The following is a 12,596-nucleotide window of genomic DNA, read 5'->3' as shown; positions in this document are numbered from 1 at the left end:
GTACTTCCATTACGTCTTTTTCTAAACTTTTTCTGTCTTGAGCGAGGGTCTATAGGAAACAGCCTCTCTACCTCACTTGGTAAAAGTCTGCGTACACTCTAACTTCCCCATATTCCACTTTGTGTGATACTAGGTATGTTGTAGTTGTAAACCTTCCTAGACTTTCAGATTTTGTTTAATAAAGTATAATAGTTTGAGAATAATAGTGCAGAGAAAAGGAAAGGCAAACTGCACAACATTGACCCAATTCTCCCTGCATTACACTAACACCCCGCCATACGTTGCCCACAATCAACAGGGTTCAACCAACAATAATTCACTGAGAAATGAAGAAACGTTTCAAGAGAACTATGTCCAGTCACGTAGCTACAATGTACCTGAGACAAATTGATAGTCCAATTTCGAAGGATTCAAATTCTAATCAATAGGCTGTTTTGCAGCAACTAGTTTCTTTGTCCTTTCAAGAACACCAAAAAATATGGATCCTCCAATACCTATCCAAAGTACTCGTGGCCCTATTCCCTGCAATACAACGGTAAAGAATTAGAAGTACTCGTGGCCCTATTCCTTGCAATACAACGGTAAAGAATTAGCTTAGCTTGCTTGATATTCTAAGTTATATTAACTTAATTGTCAACATTACATATAACATCACTTCCCACAAGAATTCTCTGCTGAACTCTATTGCACTATTAGAACTCCTAGTGCTTTTTTTTTTTATGACAAGGGAAACCCGCAGCCGCTACCCTTTGGGTGCGCACAGGGTAAAACCCCCGCTCCTATGCAATAGCTCGCAAACCACATAGGAGAGGTAACCCGCGCTAGGCAAGCCTGGTGCAACGAGCTCGACCCAGAAGGCAAACCCCTTGCTTTTGCTGGCAAGGGGTTTCGAACTTGAGACCTCCAACATGAAAGTCCCAAGCCCAAACCACTGGGCCACCCCGAAGGGTGAACTCCTAGTGCTTTTTATATGAAGTTGTTGAAGAGATTAAATATTTGAAGGAATTGGTATTACTTTGGACCTTCTTTCCTACAACGCATGAAAGAGAACAGACGACATCTCAAAATTCAATGGGCAGAGTTTTGACAATAAAACGCGATAACAAACAAGAGAGAATGATGCTTCTATCATATATTATGGCTGACAAACTGACAAGCTATTATAAAAATTGATAGCCCAATCAGTAGAAGAAAGTTTATGCCAATCCATCATCTGCACTCTTCTTTTTGGAGGGACTAGATGTAAAGTTGAATCATAATCACTATGTGTACAACCAAACATATGCACATGATGTAAGTCATAGAACACGAAGTCACTACCTTAAAAAGAGTAGAGGCTCCTTCTTCTCTTGCAATAGTTTTAACACAATGCAAAATGCCTTCATACTGCTTTGCTGAACCCTGCAAACGTAAAATAAACATAAGCAGTCAGGTTTTCAATAATGAATTAGCAAGAGAGAGATTTGCAGTTAGAGAGACGCGAGGGCACCAAACCTGAACCATCAATCTTGTTTTTATCACATCAAGAGGAGTAGTTATAGCTCCTGTTATTGCACCTGCAAGTAATGTAAGATTCAAATGTAACAGATATCTGAAGAACAGAAATTATTGCTGTGATATTAAATGTATAATCAGAAGAAGAATCTAGAAACAAGCTTTGCATATTGTCTCTTTGCATTCATTTCCAATTGATTTCTAATAGGAAACAGACTTTACCATCCAAGACACTACAGCAGATGAAGGACCACTTTCAAGTGAAATGCATCTCTAAAATTCTCCTTTTAAGAAGCGTGTCCCAACTAACATAGATTAGCTTGAAATCGATCCTCAATCCATGAAATATTCCATAGACCGTAAGCAAAAGGCTCTTGTGATTCATAAATATGTGTCATGTTCATGTGTATAAAGATATTTGAAAAAGTATGTTGATTACACATGGATTGTTTATTTAGTGAGGGATTTCCGCAGATATCAGTGTACCAGTCGAAACAGATGATACCATAGAAATTGGAAATAATCTAACACATGTGATTACCTGCAAAGGCACCAATCATTGCATTCTCGGAATCTTTAAGGTCCCTTTTGGCCTGCATAAGAAAAAAGTATGTCTCTTTTCCAAGAATATGAATATAAAAACCAGTCTTTGTAAATTTATGAATAGAAAGAAGAGTTTATATATATAATCATTTGGACAAGTTATGTTAATTCTCTTGTAGTGAAAAGCAGAATGAAATTGAGCAGTTCCAGTTCAATGCATAAAAAAAAATACTATAGATGGATGAAATATTACTGGTATACTGGTGCTTCAATTTTAGTTTACTTAATTGCACAAAAGAAAGAAGGGTTGAGTTGTACTCTAGCTCCGCCCCCGAGTACGGGTTATATTGAATTTGATTGAAATTGATGACGTGTAAGCATCCATACAGAACCAACTTACAGCTAACTTATACCCCATCCGCAGCTGCTCGTATAAACAGAACTGGATAGCATCAAATGGTAAGTCTCTCAGTAGAAAAGAACCATACCCCTGCACTCGAGAAAGAAAACAATGGGTTTTCAAGAGGCTGGGCAAGGAAAACCGTCATTCAACATAGATTCAAGTTTCTGATAAATTCTGGAAAAATACCCCCTACTTACAGCATAAAGGCCTCTAAACCCTTCCTTAGCAACAATGAGTCGGACCGCATCAGGGGCAGAAGAAAATTGGCCAGTCTGCATCCTTTGCTTAACTACATGTAAGTTATTCATACCTTAAACCCGTGAAGCAACACCAAAACGTTGGATGGGACAATTAAGGTTTCATTACCTCAGTGGGTACACGAACAATAGAAGAAGCAGCTCCGCCAATAGCACCTGCAGTCTAAATTGAGTGTAAATAAACGTTTATACTTTGATAATTTTGAAATGTGGGACATTTATTGCTTGCCCTTTTCTTAAATTATTCAATGTAAATGCATAGATAATTCACAATTCAGAAAGGGACAATTTAAAATTATCTTCTACGCTCACATAGATGTGTCAATTTAAATATACTTCCAGAAATAAGAACGAATTACGTGTGAGAGGTTCAAAGAGTTATGTTCCATCTTCAGGATTGTAGCTTAAACTAGGATTTAATATAATTATAGACTATAAACTGCGGACACAGATTGCACGGACCCAGATCATTGAATATCTTAAGTAAAGTATAACAAAATAAGGGTTGCTGACATTTTATCAGTTGCAATACTTACCAAATGAGCTAAGGCACTAAGGTTTTCAGGGAAGCTGTCCAGCAATTTTCTCTTCGCAGGTTCATATACACCAATAAATATTGCCGATGCTCTACAAAGAACAATGTAATAATGTTAATCTTGTCATGCATAACAGAGCAGTATGAAAAAGAAAATACAAGAGTAAAGTAAACATAGCAAATAATAGAGAACGCATTACATAACATTCAAGGAAAAAGAACAGTAGCAGTAGCAAAATAATGCGATAACCGAAGCATAAGAAACAACAGGTAATAACAGAAAACGAGAGAATTGGGATTAGTTATGCTGGTATTATATTTTCTCGATTGTTTGGTTTGTAGTATTAGAATAGGAATAGTACCCCGCATTATTAATGGCATGGTTTACTATGTATAAGAATGGTACTGAATAGGTATTATTTTTTCTTATACTTCCTATCAAACGACCCCATAATGAATTGAGAAATGACCTGAGTGTAATTTTTATAATGCACAATGTGCATTGAACAAGAAATTCATCCATGGAATCAAATTCATAAAGTAAAGTACTTGAAATCAAGACTACTTACGGTAAGACTCCAACTAGATTTCCAGCCAATCCTGAATAAAGACCTTTCAAAATGATCTGTCCTCCACCACGAACTGCCTAACATTAAAACATGAACAGCTGGTCAAATCAACTAGTATAGTATAACTGTATAAGAGGTGACAAGATTCACTTAGCTGAAGTCCTTGTATAATTAAAATCAAACTTAAGGAAATTAATACTCAAATTGGACTCTCTTCCAACTTATGTTATGTCTTTATTTCCTATGCCTGCCAAAGTGGAAGAAAGACTTGACAAACTGAGAAGAGATTTCTTGTGGAAAGGGAATAAAGAAGGGAAGGGTTTGCATTTAGTCAAATGGCAGACTGCACAGTTACATAAACAATCTGGTGGACTTGGAATCAGAAACTTGGGGTTGCAGAATAGATGTCTCTTGTCAAAATGGCTATGGAGGTTCAACACTGAGGAAGAAGCACTGTGGAGGGAGGTGATAGTCAACAAGTACGGGTTGAATGGGAATTGGGTCTCCAACTCTGTGAATAGCACTTACGGGGTGTCAGCTTGGAGAACAATAAGAATTGTGGCCTGATCTAAGTAGAAACATAGCCTACAAGGTGGGAAATGGGACAAAAATCCAATTCTGGAAAGAGAATTGGAATGGAAATGAGGCACTGACGGGCTTATTTCCTGACCTATTTTCCTTGTGTACCAATCCGGAAGAAACAGTGGCTGAGGTATGGTCTATTCATGGATGGAATATTGTGTTTAGAAGGCACTTAAATGACTGGGAGATTGGGAGAGTGGCTGAGCTATTACATGTTCTCAATGGTTTTAATGGGTTATCAGCAGAAAAAGATTCTATCATATGGAAACACTCTAGAGATGGAAGCCTTTCTGTTAACAAGCTATATATTAAGGAGGTGAATGAGTATCCAGGTGGTAAACTTGGGCAGATTTGGAGGATCAAGGTGCCAGCCAAGGTAAAGTGTTTCTCCTGGTTGGTTGCCAGAAGAGCATGCTCCACTCATGAGAAATTGAAAAGGAGGGGTTTCTATATTGCTTCTTGGTGCTCTCTTTGTAATGAGACTGAGGAAACCAACAACCATTTGTTCCTCCATTGCAAAGTGACAACACAATTGTGGAACCTTTTTTTGGGACTAACACATACAGAATGGATTATGCCTGAGCATACAACAGATCTACTTAGTTGCTGGATCAGCAGAGGGGGGAGAAAATCTAAGAAAAAGTGGTGGAGTATAATACCATCATGCATTTGGTGGTGTATTTGGAAAGAAAGAAATAGCAGATGCTATGATAACAAAGCTAATTCAATAGAGAAAGTCAAATGGAACTGCTTGACTACTTTTTATTTTTGGTGTAAAGAGGAAGGGATAGAAGAAACTGCACAAATTGTGGATTTTATAGGCACTTTGTAATCTATTAGCCTGTTTTGTTTTTTCTCTTGTTGGAAACCAATTTTTGGAGGTCTCCAGCATATCCTTAATGCTGATGAATACAACATTACCTTTATCAAAAAAAAAAAAAAAAGACAAATAAGAGGTTAAGAAGCAGTTACGAATTTGTCAAAAGCTAATCTCATTGTCTTAACGACTCAGAGCCAGAATGTCAAGTAAAAAAACTTTCAGAGAAATAGTTAGTACGTGCTAAAAAGATACGCAGTAGGAAGAAGGAAGCATATTCATAGAAGATATTCACCAAATGTTTAACAGAATAAACCTGCTTGAAGACGAGTTTTAATTGTATCAATTGGATACAAAGCAGCTTCTACAACAACACCAGCAGCAGCTCCTGATACAGCTCCCTCTAAAGAAGTCCAGAGAAGATATTACAATCATAAAGGAGGGGTAAATGGCCAAAAGCCAATATTTGGAATCTGTCACTAGAAATGTACACAATACCAAAACCAACACAAAAGAGAAGGCAAAAACACAAAAGCTGCAGGGATACAACTCTCAACTAATTTACCTAGAGGGAAATAACATCAACCGTGTTCATCTACAATCCAGAAGAGCACTTAAAGGTGTCATTCAGCAATACCATCACAGATTTGTACTATCACCAGATGAGAAGTAAATTAATGCCATTTTTCCAAACTATGTGCCGCAATAAGATGATATCGAGAACACAAAGATACCAGATCAAAAATCTTGACTTCTGAGATGATTTCAGTGACAATTGAATATGCTTCTTTTCCACCCTTAAAATGCCTCAGTATTTTCAAAAGCCACTCAAACATAATGTACCTCTAACTTTTTTTAATAGAATGAGCTTCTAGTCAATAAATATATGAATAAACTTACGAATTCCTAAGCACTGCATCCTTTGCATATGTTTCTATGCTGACTTCATGCACAGTGGTGACCTATTGCATACACAACAGAGCACAAACAATGGTCCCTGCGTAACACTGTAAGTATGCCAAATTTTATTTCACTTGAAAATTTATCACTTTGTATTTTAGTATTGATATTATTGAGGTTATCCCCATAGCCATCTGAATTTTTTATAAATAAGTGAAACTGAAAGTAAACGCAAGTAGTCTCAAAGGCGACCCAAAATTTACCAGAAGAAGCGAAATTCTTTCCTCAGATCTGCTATTTTCATCCTTACTTTTTCAGATTCATATTAAAAGGTTCAGTCACTCTCTAGTAAAATTAAAAGTCTTGATCTAATCAGCAAGACTCTAGGAAATATTGTGGTAACTTCCAGAGCAATTAGAAGAACTTACCATACAATATGCGTAAGAGATCAAATGGATTCTGTTGTTTGCTGATTGATGCAATAGCTTTTGACTTGTGGTGGGATTTGAGTGCCTCGAAGTTCAGTCTATCTTCTGCAAGAACAATTTTGTATCATCAAAAGTGGCAAAACGGAACATCAATTGTCTGATTTACCTAACTTCTTCAACAGATCTTAGGAATCATTTGTAAACAGGTCAAAAGGTATAAGAACAATGATTTTGCAAATGAAAGTAGCCAAGTGAAAAGAAAAAGTACACACGTCAACCTAATGGCACTTGCCAATGCTTTGAAATATAATTTATTTTTCTTCCTTTGTTTTCTATATATATTCAACTAAATTGTTCTGTAGACACTTTGCCAATTCCACAGTGATGATTCTATAATCAACTTAATAGTTATGCAGATACAATATGAGGTTTTCCCCCAGAGATGCTGCCTCTAATTTGTGAAGGCAGGTGCAACTGCCTCAACTTTTCTTAATGAGGTTCCCTATGATGAAAACTGACAATTCTCAATAACTCTCCTCTACAAAATGTTCTACTCTACTACTTAGAACACGATGCAGCTAATGAAAATCCACAGACGACAAACACATCAATTCTTTGAAACAGAAAATATATGCTGTGTTTTCAACTGAATGGAACCAGTCTAGCTAATACATATGATAATTTACTTCTTCATAATTATAACAATGAAACAGAAAAAAGTTTTACTTATCCAGAATCCTAAAAAAATGAGATTCACAAACTTCATACAGTTAACATAAGATCATCAATTCATCATCACGCTGAACTGAACTTAAACCACGCCAACTAAGCTTCCAAGAAGGCAATGAAAAAATTCCTAAAACATATGTTTAATCATTGCACATACCGTAAAACTGTCAATTTAACTCTAATTACAAACTTCATTTTGAAAAAAATCATTTATATAAAATACAAATCGAGCAACAAGATCATATTCCAAAACCGTTAACTCTTTTATAGCAACAATATACAATTAAAATTCAAATTTTCAACAATTGCAGCCGAATGTAGATCGAAGACTCTTCAATCAAACAAACAAAACTAAGCTTAACATATAGAGGATATTTACCTGGAAATTCCGTCTTCGGGTTGATCGCCATTGCGTACTGCTGAAGAAAAATCAGTAAAAAAATGAGTCAAAATTCTACTCTTAACAATTATGAACACATTTAGTCATCGACTATATCAGATTGCCCACTGAATTAATCAAATTGCGGCAACAAATTGGCTCGAACACCACAGTTAGGGAAGAAAATACTAATAATCATGATTACAAAAAATGCGTAGTTTGAAATTTTCACAAAGAACAGAGAAATAGTGTTTTTATAGCAAACCTGTGAATGGAGCTAATATGGCTGCATACAACACACAAAAGAACAGTAGCCGATGCAATAATTTTCAGGGGTTTAGAGAGTTTGAAAGAAAATGACAAAAATGGTCCCTCATGTTTGAGGATAGATTCAAATTAGTCCCTTAAGTATGAACTAAACACTTTTGATCAGTTTAGTTTGCCAAAAGTTTAACATTTAGAGTCTAGGAAATTATTTTATTGAACTCTATTTGACGGGAACTATGAAAAAAGTATTCAATTCATCAAATTCTAAAATATGTAACACAAAAACTATATTAGACAATAAAAAGATATTTAAAAAATTAGTAAAAATTACACATTAAAAAATTGCACCAAACTTCAGAACAAAATTAGAAATATCAAAAACTATATAAAAAATCACTACAAGCGAAAAATCAATCGATGGAACCGAGAGACGTCAACGCCAATGACTTTTTCTTAATTTTACGAAAATCAACAGACGGATCTACGAAATATTTTCACGACAAAAATGCATGAAAACAATAAAATAGTTCTAAGAAAAAAATAGACACTCGTTTGTCCATTATTTTCGCACAAAAAATCGAAAGAACTGTGATTGTTTTTTTAGTTTTTTTTTTTTTTAAAAATAGAGAGTCCATCAAATTTTTTAATGAAAATCAATGGAAGGGTGTCGGTTATCAAAACGCAAAACTGTAGTTGAAGAGTATAAATAAAAACATCTATTTTTATATTAATTATACGATAAAAATCGAGATTAGTGTTACCTGAATTTCAAACTCTCTTTGTTATGGTGTGTTTGAGGCACTATTTTCTGACATTATAAAATCAGCCTATTTTTCCTCGATTTTGTCCTATAATCGATAGTGTACGTCGGTTTTGTCCCTCAATTTTGTTTTTTTATTTTTTTTAGTAATGTGCAACTCTAAATATGAGTTCCTACTGAAAAAATTATAATTCATAGTTCATGTCAAATTTAACAAATAGAGTTCGATAAATATTTTATCAAAGACTAAAAGTAATAATTTTTTACAAGCTCAAATGATCAAAGTTGTTAAGGGACCATTTAGGTTAACTGATAACAAATTTAAAAGACTAAAACTATTAAATCATATTTAAGGAATTATTTTGGACACACCCTCAAACACAAGAGACTATTTTTTTCTTGGTTTTAAAATAGTCCTCTAGTTATGGTATAAAATTAGTGCACTTTTGAGGTTAACCTAACAAAATTGTTAAAAACTACATATTTACTCACTTGATGAGAAAAAAAACCATCCAACCACCCAATAAGTAATCCAAAACAAAAATTGGTGTGACATAGAAAAATAGGAATTTGAGATTAATACGAGCATAAATGATGTTAGGTCATATATATATTTTTATATCATACTATAATATTTTTAATCAGTTTGCCAAAAGTTAATATTTAGTGTCTTAGGAAAATATTTTATCGAACTGCATTTGATGGGAACTATGAAACAAGTATATAATTTAAAAAGGTCAAATCAAATTCTAAAATATATAACACAAAAAGTCATACTAAACAACAAAAAGGTATTAAAAAGATTAGCATATTTTACCTAGATGATGGACTCCCTTTATTTTGTGTGTTTGAGGCACTATTTTTTGACGCTATGAAGTCCATCTATTTTCCTTGATTTTGCCCTATAACCGATCGACATATACATATATACACACACTTTCACATACACTTTTTTTTTTTCTTAATTAACTTGCGAACTTGATTATCAAGAATATCTTTTGGAAATTCCCTTTGAAGTCAAACCGTCTTTCACATTGACACTTTCTATAGGGATAACATAAGAGGGGTCTCCGATGCACTTTTTCAACCACATGTGGAATACTGGATGAGCGAAGACCAATTTTGCTGGCAACCCCAAAGTAGCTATCGACGATGGTGTTAGGAAAGGTAGAGTAGACCGAAAAGGTATTAGAGAGATGTGATTAGATAGGATATGACACAATTTTAGCTTATCGAAAGACATGATCTTAAATATGAGATAGTAGACAACACATATTAGGATAGGAGATTAGTAGGTAGCAATGTGTCATCTTATTATCCATTCTTAAGAGTTGTTGTAGTATTGCTCATGAAGATTTTTGTTTGTGATTTCTATCATTATTTATTGTTTCTTGTACTTAACTATCATATTATTTTGTTATATCTATTATTATCATGTTGCTATCTTCTATTTTTGTTACTAGATGTTATTTCATGTATTTCCGTTACTTATTTTTTTTGGACTGTTTTGCATTATTTTTTCTTGAGCTAAGAATTATTAGAAACAATTTTTTTTTAATCTTTAAAATAGGAATAAAATTTATGTACACTTTGCTTTTCTATACTTCACTTTATGAAATTATATTGAGTATCTTATTATTTATTCGAGTTATGATGACAAGTAAAATGGTCTTGATGGTCTTAATAGCACAGTAAATGTGGCTTAACATCTATTTTTTTTTTTTAAAGAGTAGGAAAAACATATCTTAATATTTTAAATTGTAATGGATATCTTTTGTTACATAATAATTGAGATCTGCACACTGCATTTGATTGAACTTTATAAAATTAGTTTTTAAAAGACGCACTCAAATATTTAATCAAATCCCTTCCTCCAAAAGTAGCAAAAGTTTTGTGTAAGCACGTCAACAAACCAATAATAATACTATACTTGATGAGCCACCACCACTAAATTACATCAATAATACAATAAAAAAGATTAGGCATAATGGTATAGATATTAGGAAACTGGTAAATTTTATAAATGGTTATATAATCATAATTTTTTTCCATCAAAGTTGCATAACTATATTTTCTAATAAACAATTACAAAATTATAACCTTTAACCTTTAAATTGGGTTGTATCTTTAAGATTAAAATTTAACGAAAATAATATATATCATTCATCGAAAGGTTGAGTTTTTTTCGATAGTTATAACTTTTTTTGTTAATAGTGTAAAGTTTTTAAATTATTCTGTTAGAAAATATAAATTATGCGACTTTATTAAAAATAAACTCAGAATTTCATCACAAACATCCGAAAAACATAATTTAATTGCTATGATTCATTCTCTATAAATAGAGGCTCTAAAAGAATTCTCTGAAGTGTATTATTAACTGCTCTATAGCTTGAGAAAATGATTACCTCATCTCTTCAATCCCCAGTAGCTCAAAAGTTAGTTTTTTTTACTTCTTAATTCATAATTCTCTTCTTTTATTTTAACTATAAATTTAACTTTATCTTTGCAGGCTAGAGGGTAAAGTAGCACTTATAACTGGTGGAGCTAGTGGCATAGGAGCAGCTACAACTAAACTTCTATGAACCAAATAAGCAGGGTGATATTCTTTTTCTTTTGAGAAAACGCAATTTGTTTTATTTTGGTCCTTAAATATATTTTGTTTGATTGAAATGGTTCTTAATGTATAACAAACGCTAGTACTACAAGATTACTTTTGCTTCTTCTTTTTTTCCTGTTGTCTGTCCATGAATTCAACAACAGTTCAAAAGGTTGTTATTTGGGAATCTCCAAATCTATGCTTATTTTCAATTCTCGGAAGCATTTTGTTCATACACCAAGTGCTTGTCAATCAATATTTTAATTTGCTTACTATTTATCTGCAGTACTTGGGAGAATTCTAAAGCAGAAAATCAGTTCTCATGTCACATATGTTGATAAACATGATGCAATATTGGTAAAGAGAAAAAAGGCAGACTCATAATTTGAGCACGACAATAAATCATTATCTTTAGTATGTCAATTATTAGCAATAAAGTTCAACATTGACTCAAATTCGATAGTCGATTTGAGGAATTGAACACATTTTATAATTTGGAGGGATACTAAAAAAAAGTTAAAAATAGAAAGTACTAAAAATTAAGTTTTATAAGTGACATTTCATTCTTTCCGTCCTTCAACACCTAATCCCACCCAATATCCTTATAGCTCCCGCCTCACCGCCCCTACCTTCTTAGTGTTTATCTAACTTTTATACGAATATTTCAATATAATAATTTTTACTTATTTATCTATCTCCTACCTTTTAAGGTACGTCCAACCCCACCCTAATAGTAAGTGAGTGACCATTTACAATTAATTTCATTAGTGAATAATAACAAAATAAAAGTTAGGCAGACTAAAATATTTTGGAGTTCACAATAAAACATAATTTGCCGAATAGAATATCGATATAACTCAAAGATAATATAAACAATCCGGAATATAATAAGGCCTCAAAGAATGCACTTTTGGAGCTTTCTAAGAATTAATATTTTTCAATTCAATTTTTACATTTATTTTATAGTTAAGTAAAAAATTCTAAAATTTATTGGTGTACTAATAGTAAAATTAAGATTTTATACGTTAGCAAATGATGATACCAACTTCCAAATATGTGAGTGATACTCCCGCTGGGCTATATAATGGTGCTTTTAGCAAATAAGAGGTGTTTTTATTAAATTACTCTTAATTAAATCGTATAAAAAGAGAAGATGAGAGGAATAACTATCTTTGTTCTTGCACTTGTATCTTCTTATACTAACAAATTTAGTGCAATTTTCATAGGTTGGGTCTAATGATCGATGATGATCGGTAGAGTGTATACAAATCTAAACCTTATCCTATATATCTTGAGAAGGTAGAAAGTTGTTTCGGATAAATTCTTGACTAAAAAAA

The 12,596-nt window shown here is 33.2% G+C and overlaps 3 protein-coding genes across 3 annotated transcripts in view; 1 reads left to right on the top strand and 2 right to left on the bottom strand.

The window, feature by feature from the left end:
* The window catches only part of LOC125863414 (light-harvesting complex-like protein OHP2, chloroplastic), a 95,103-nt gene extending 94,473 nt beyond the window's left edge, over positions 1-630 (bottom strand). The window contains exon 1 of the mRNA XM_049543610.1: positions 627-630. The gene's annotated coding sequence lies outside the window, so the exon portion shown is untranslated. The remainder of the gene's footprint in view (positions 1-626) is intronic.
* Positions 1-12,596, top strand: part of LOC125863391 (sulfate transporter 1.2-like) — a 529,831-nt gene that overhangs the window by 174,149 nt on the left and 343,086 nt on the right. The window lies entirely within an intron of this gene.
* On the bottom strand, positions 198-7,825 carry LOC125863422 (S-adenosylmethionine carrier 1, chloroplastic/mitochondrial-like). The gene is made up of 12 exons (XM_049543621.1): positions 7,637-7,825; positions 6,529-6,633; positions 5,517-5,603; positions 3,802-3,874; positions 3,234-3,324; positions 2,807-2,860; positions 2,638-2,733; positions 2,438-2,527; positions 2,036-2,087; positions 1,495-1,556; positions 1,321-1,401; positions 198-522 (listed from the first exon to the last, which is right to left on the bottom strand). The coding sequence occupies exons 1-12, from the start codon at positions 7,665-7,667 to the stop codon at positions 418-420; spliced, it is 927 nt and encodes a 308-aa protein (XP_049399578.1). The 5' UTR covers positions 7,668-7,825; the 3' UTR covers positions 198-417.

The sequence above is a fragment of the Solanum stenotomum genome, chromosome 4, assembly GCF_019186545.1.
Source record: "Solanum stenotomum isolate F172 chromosome 4, ASM1918654v1, whole genome shotgun sequence".
Classification (NCBI taxonomy): domain Eukaryota; kingdom Viridiplantae; phylum Streptophyta; class Magnoliopsida; order Solanales; family Solanaceae; genus Solanum; species Solanum stenotomum.
Note: the sequence above shows the minus strand (reverse complement) of the source record. Positions and strands in the feature narration are given on the sequence as shown.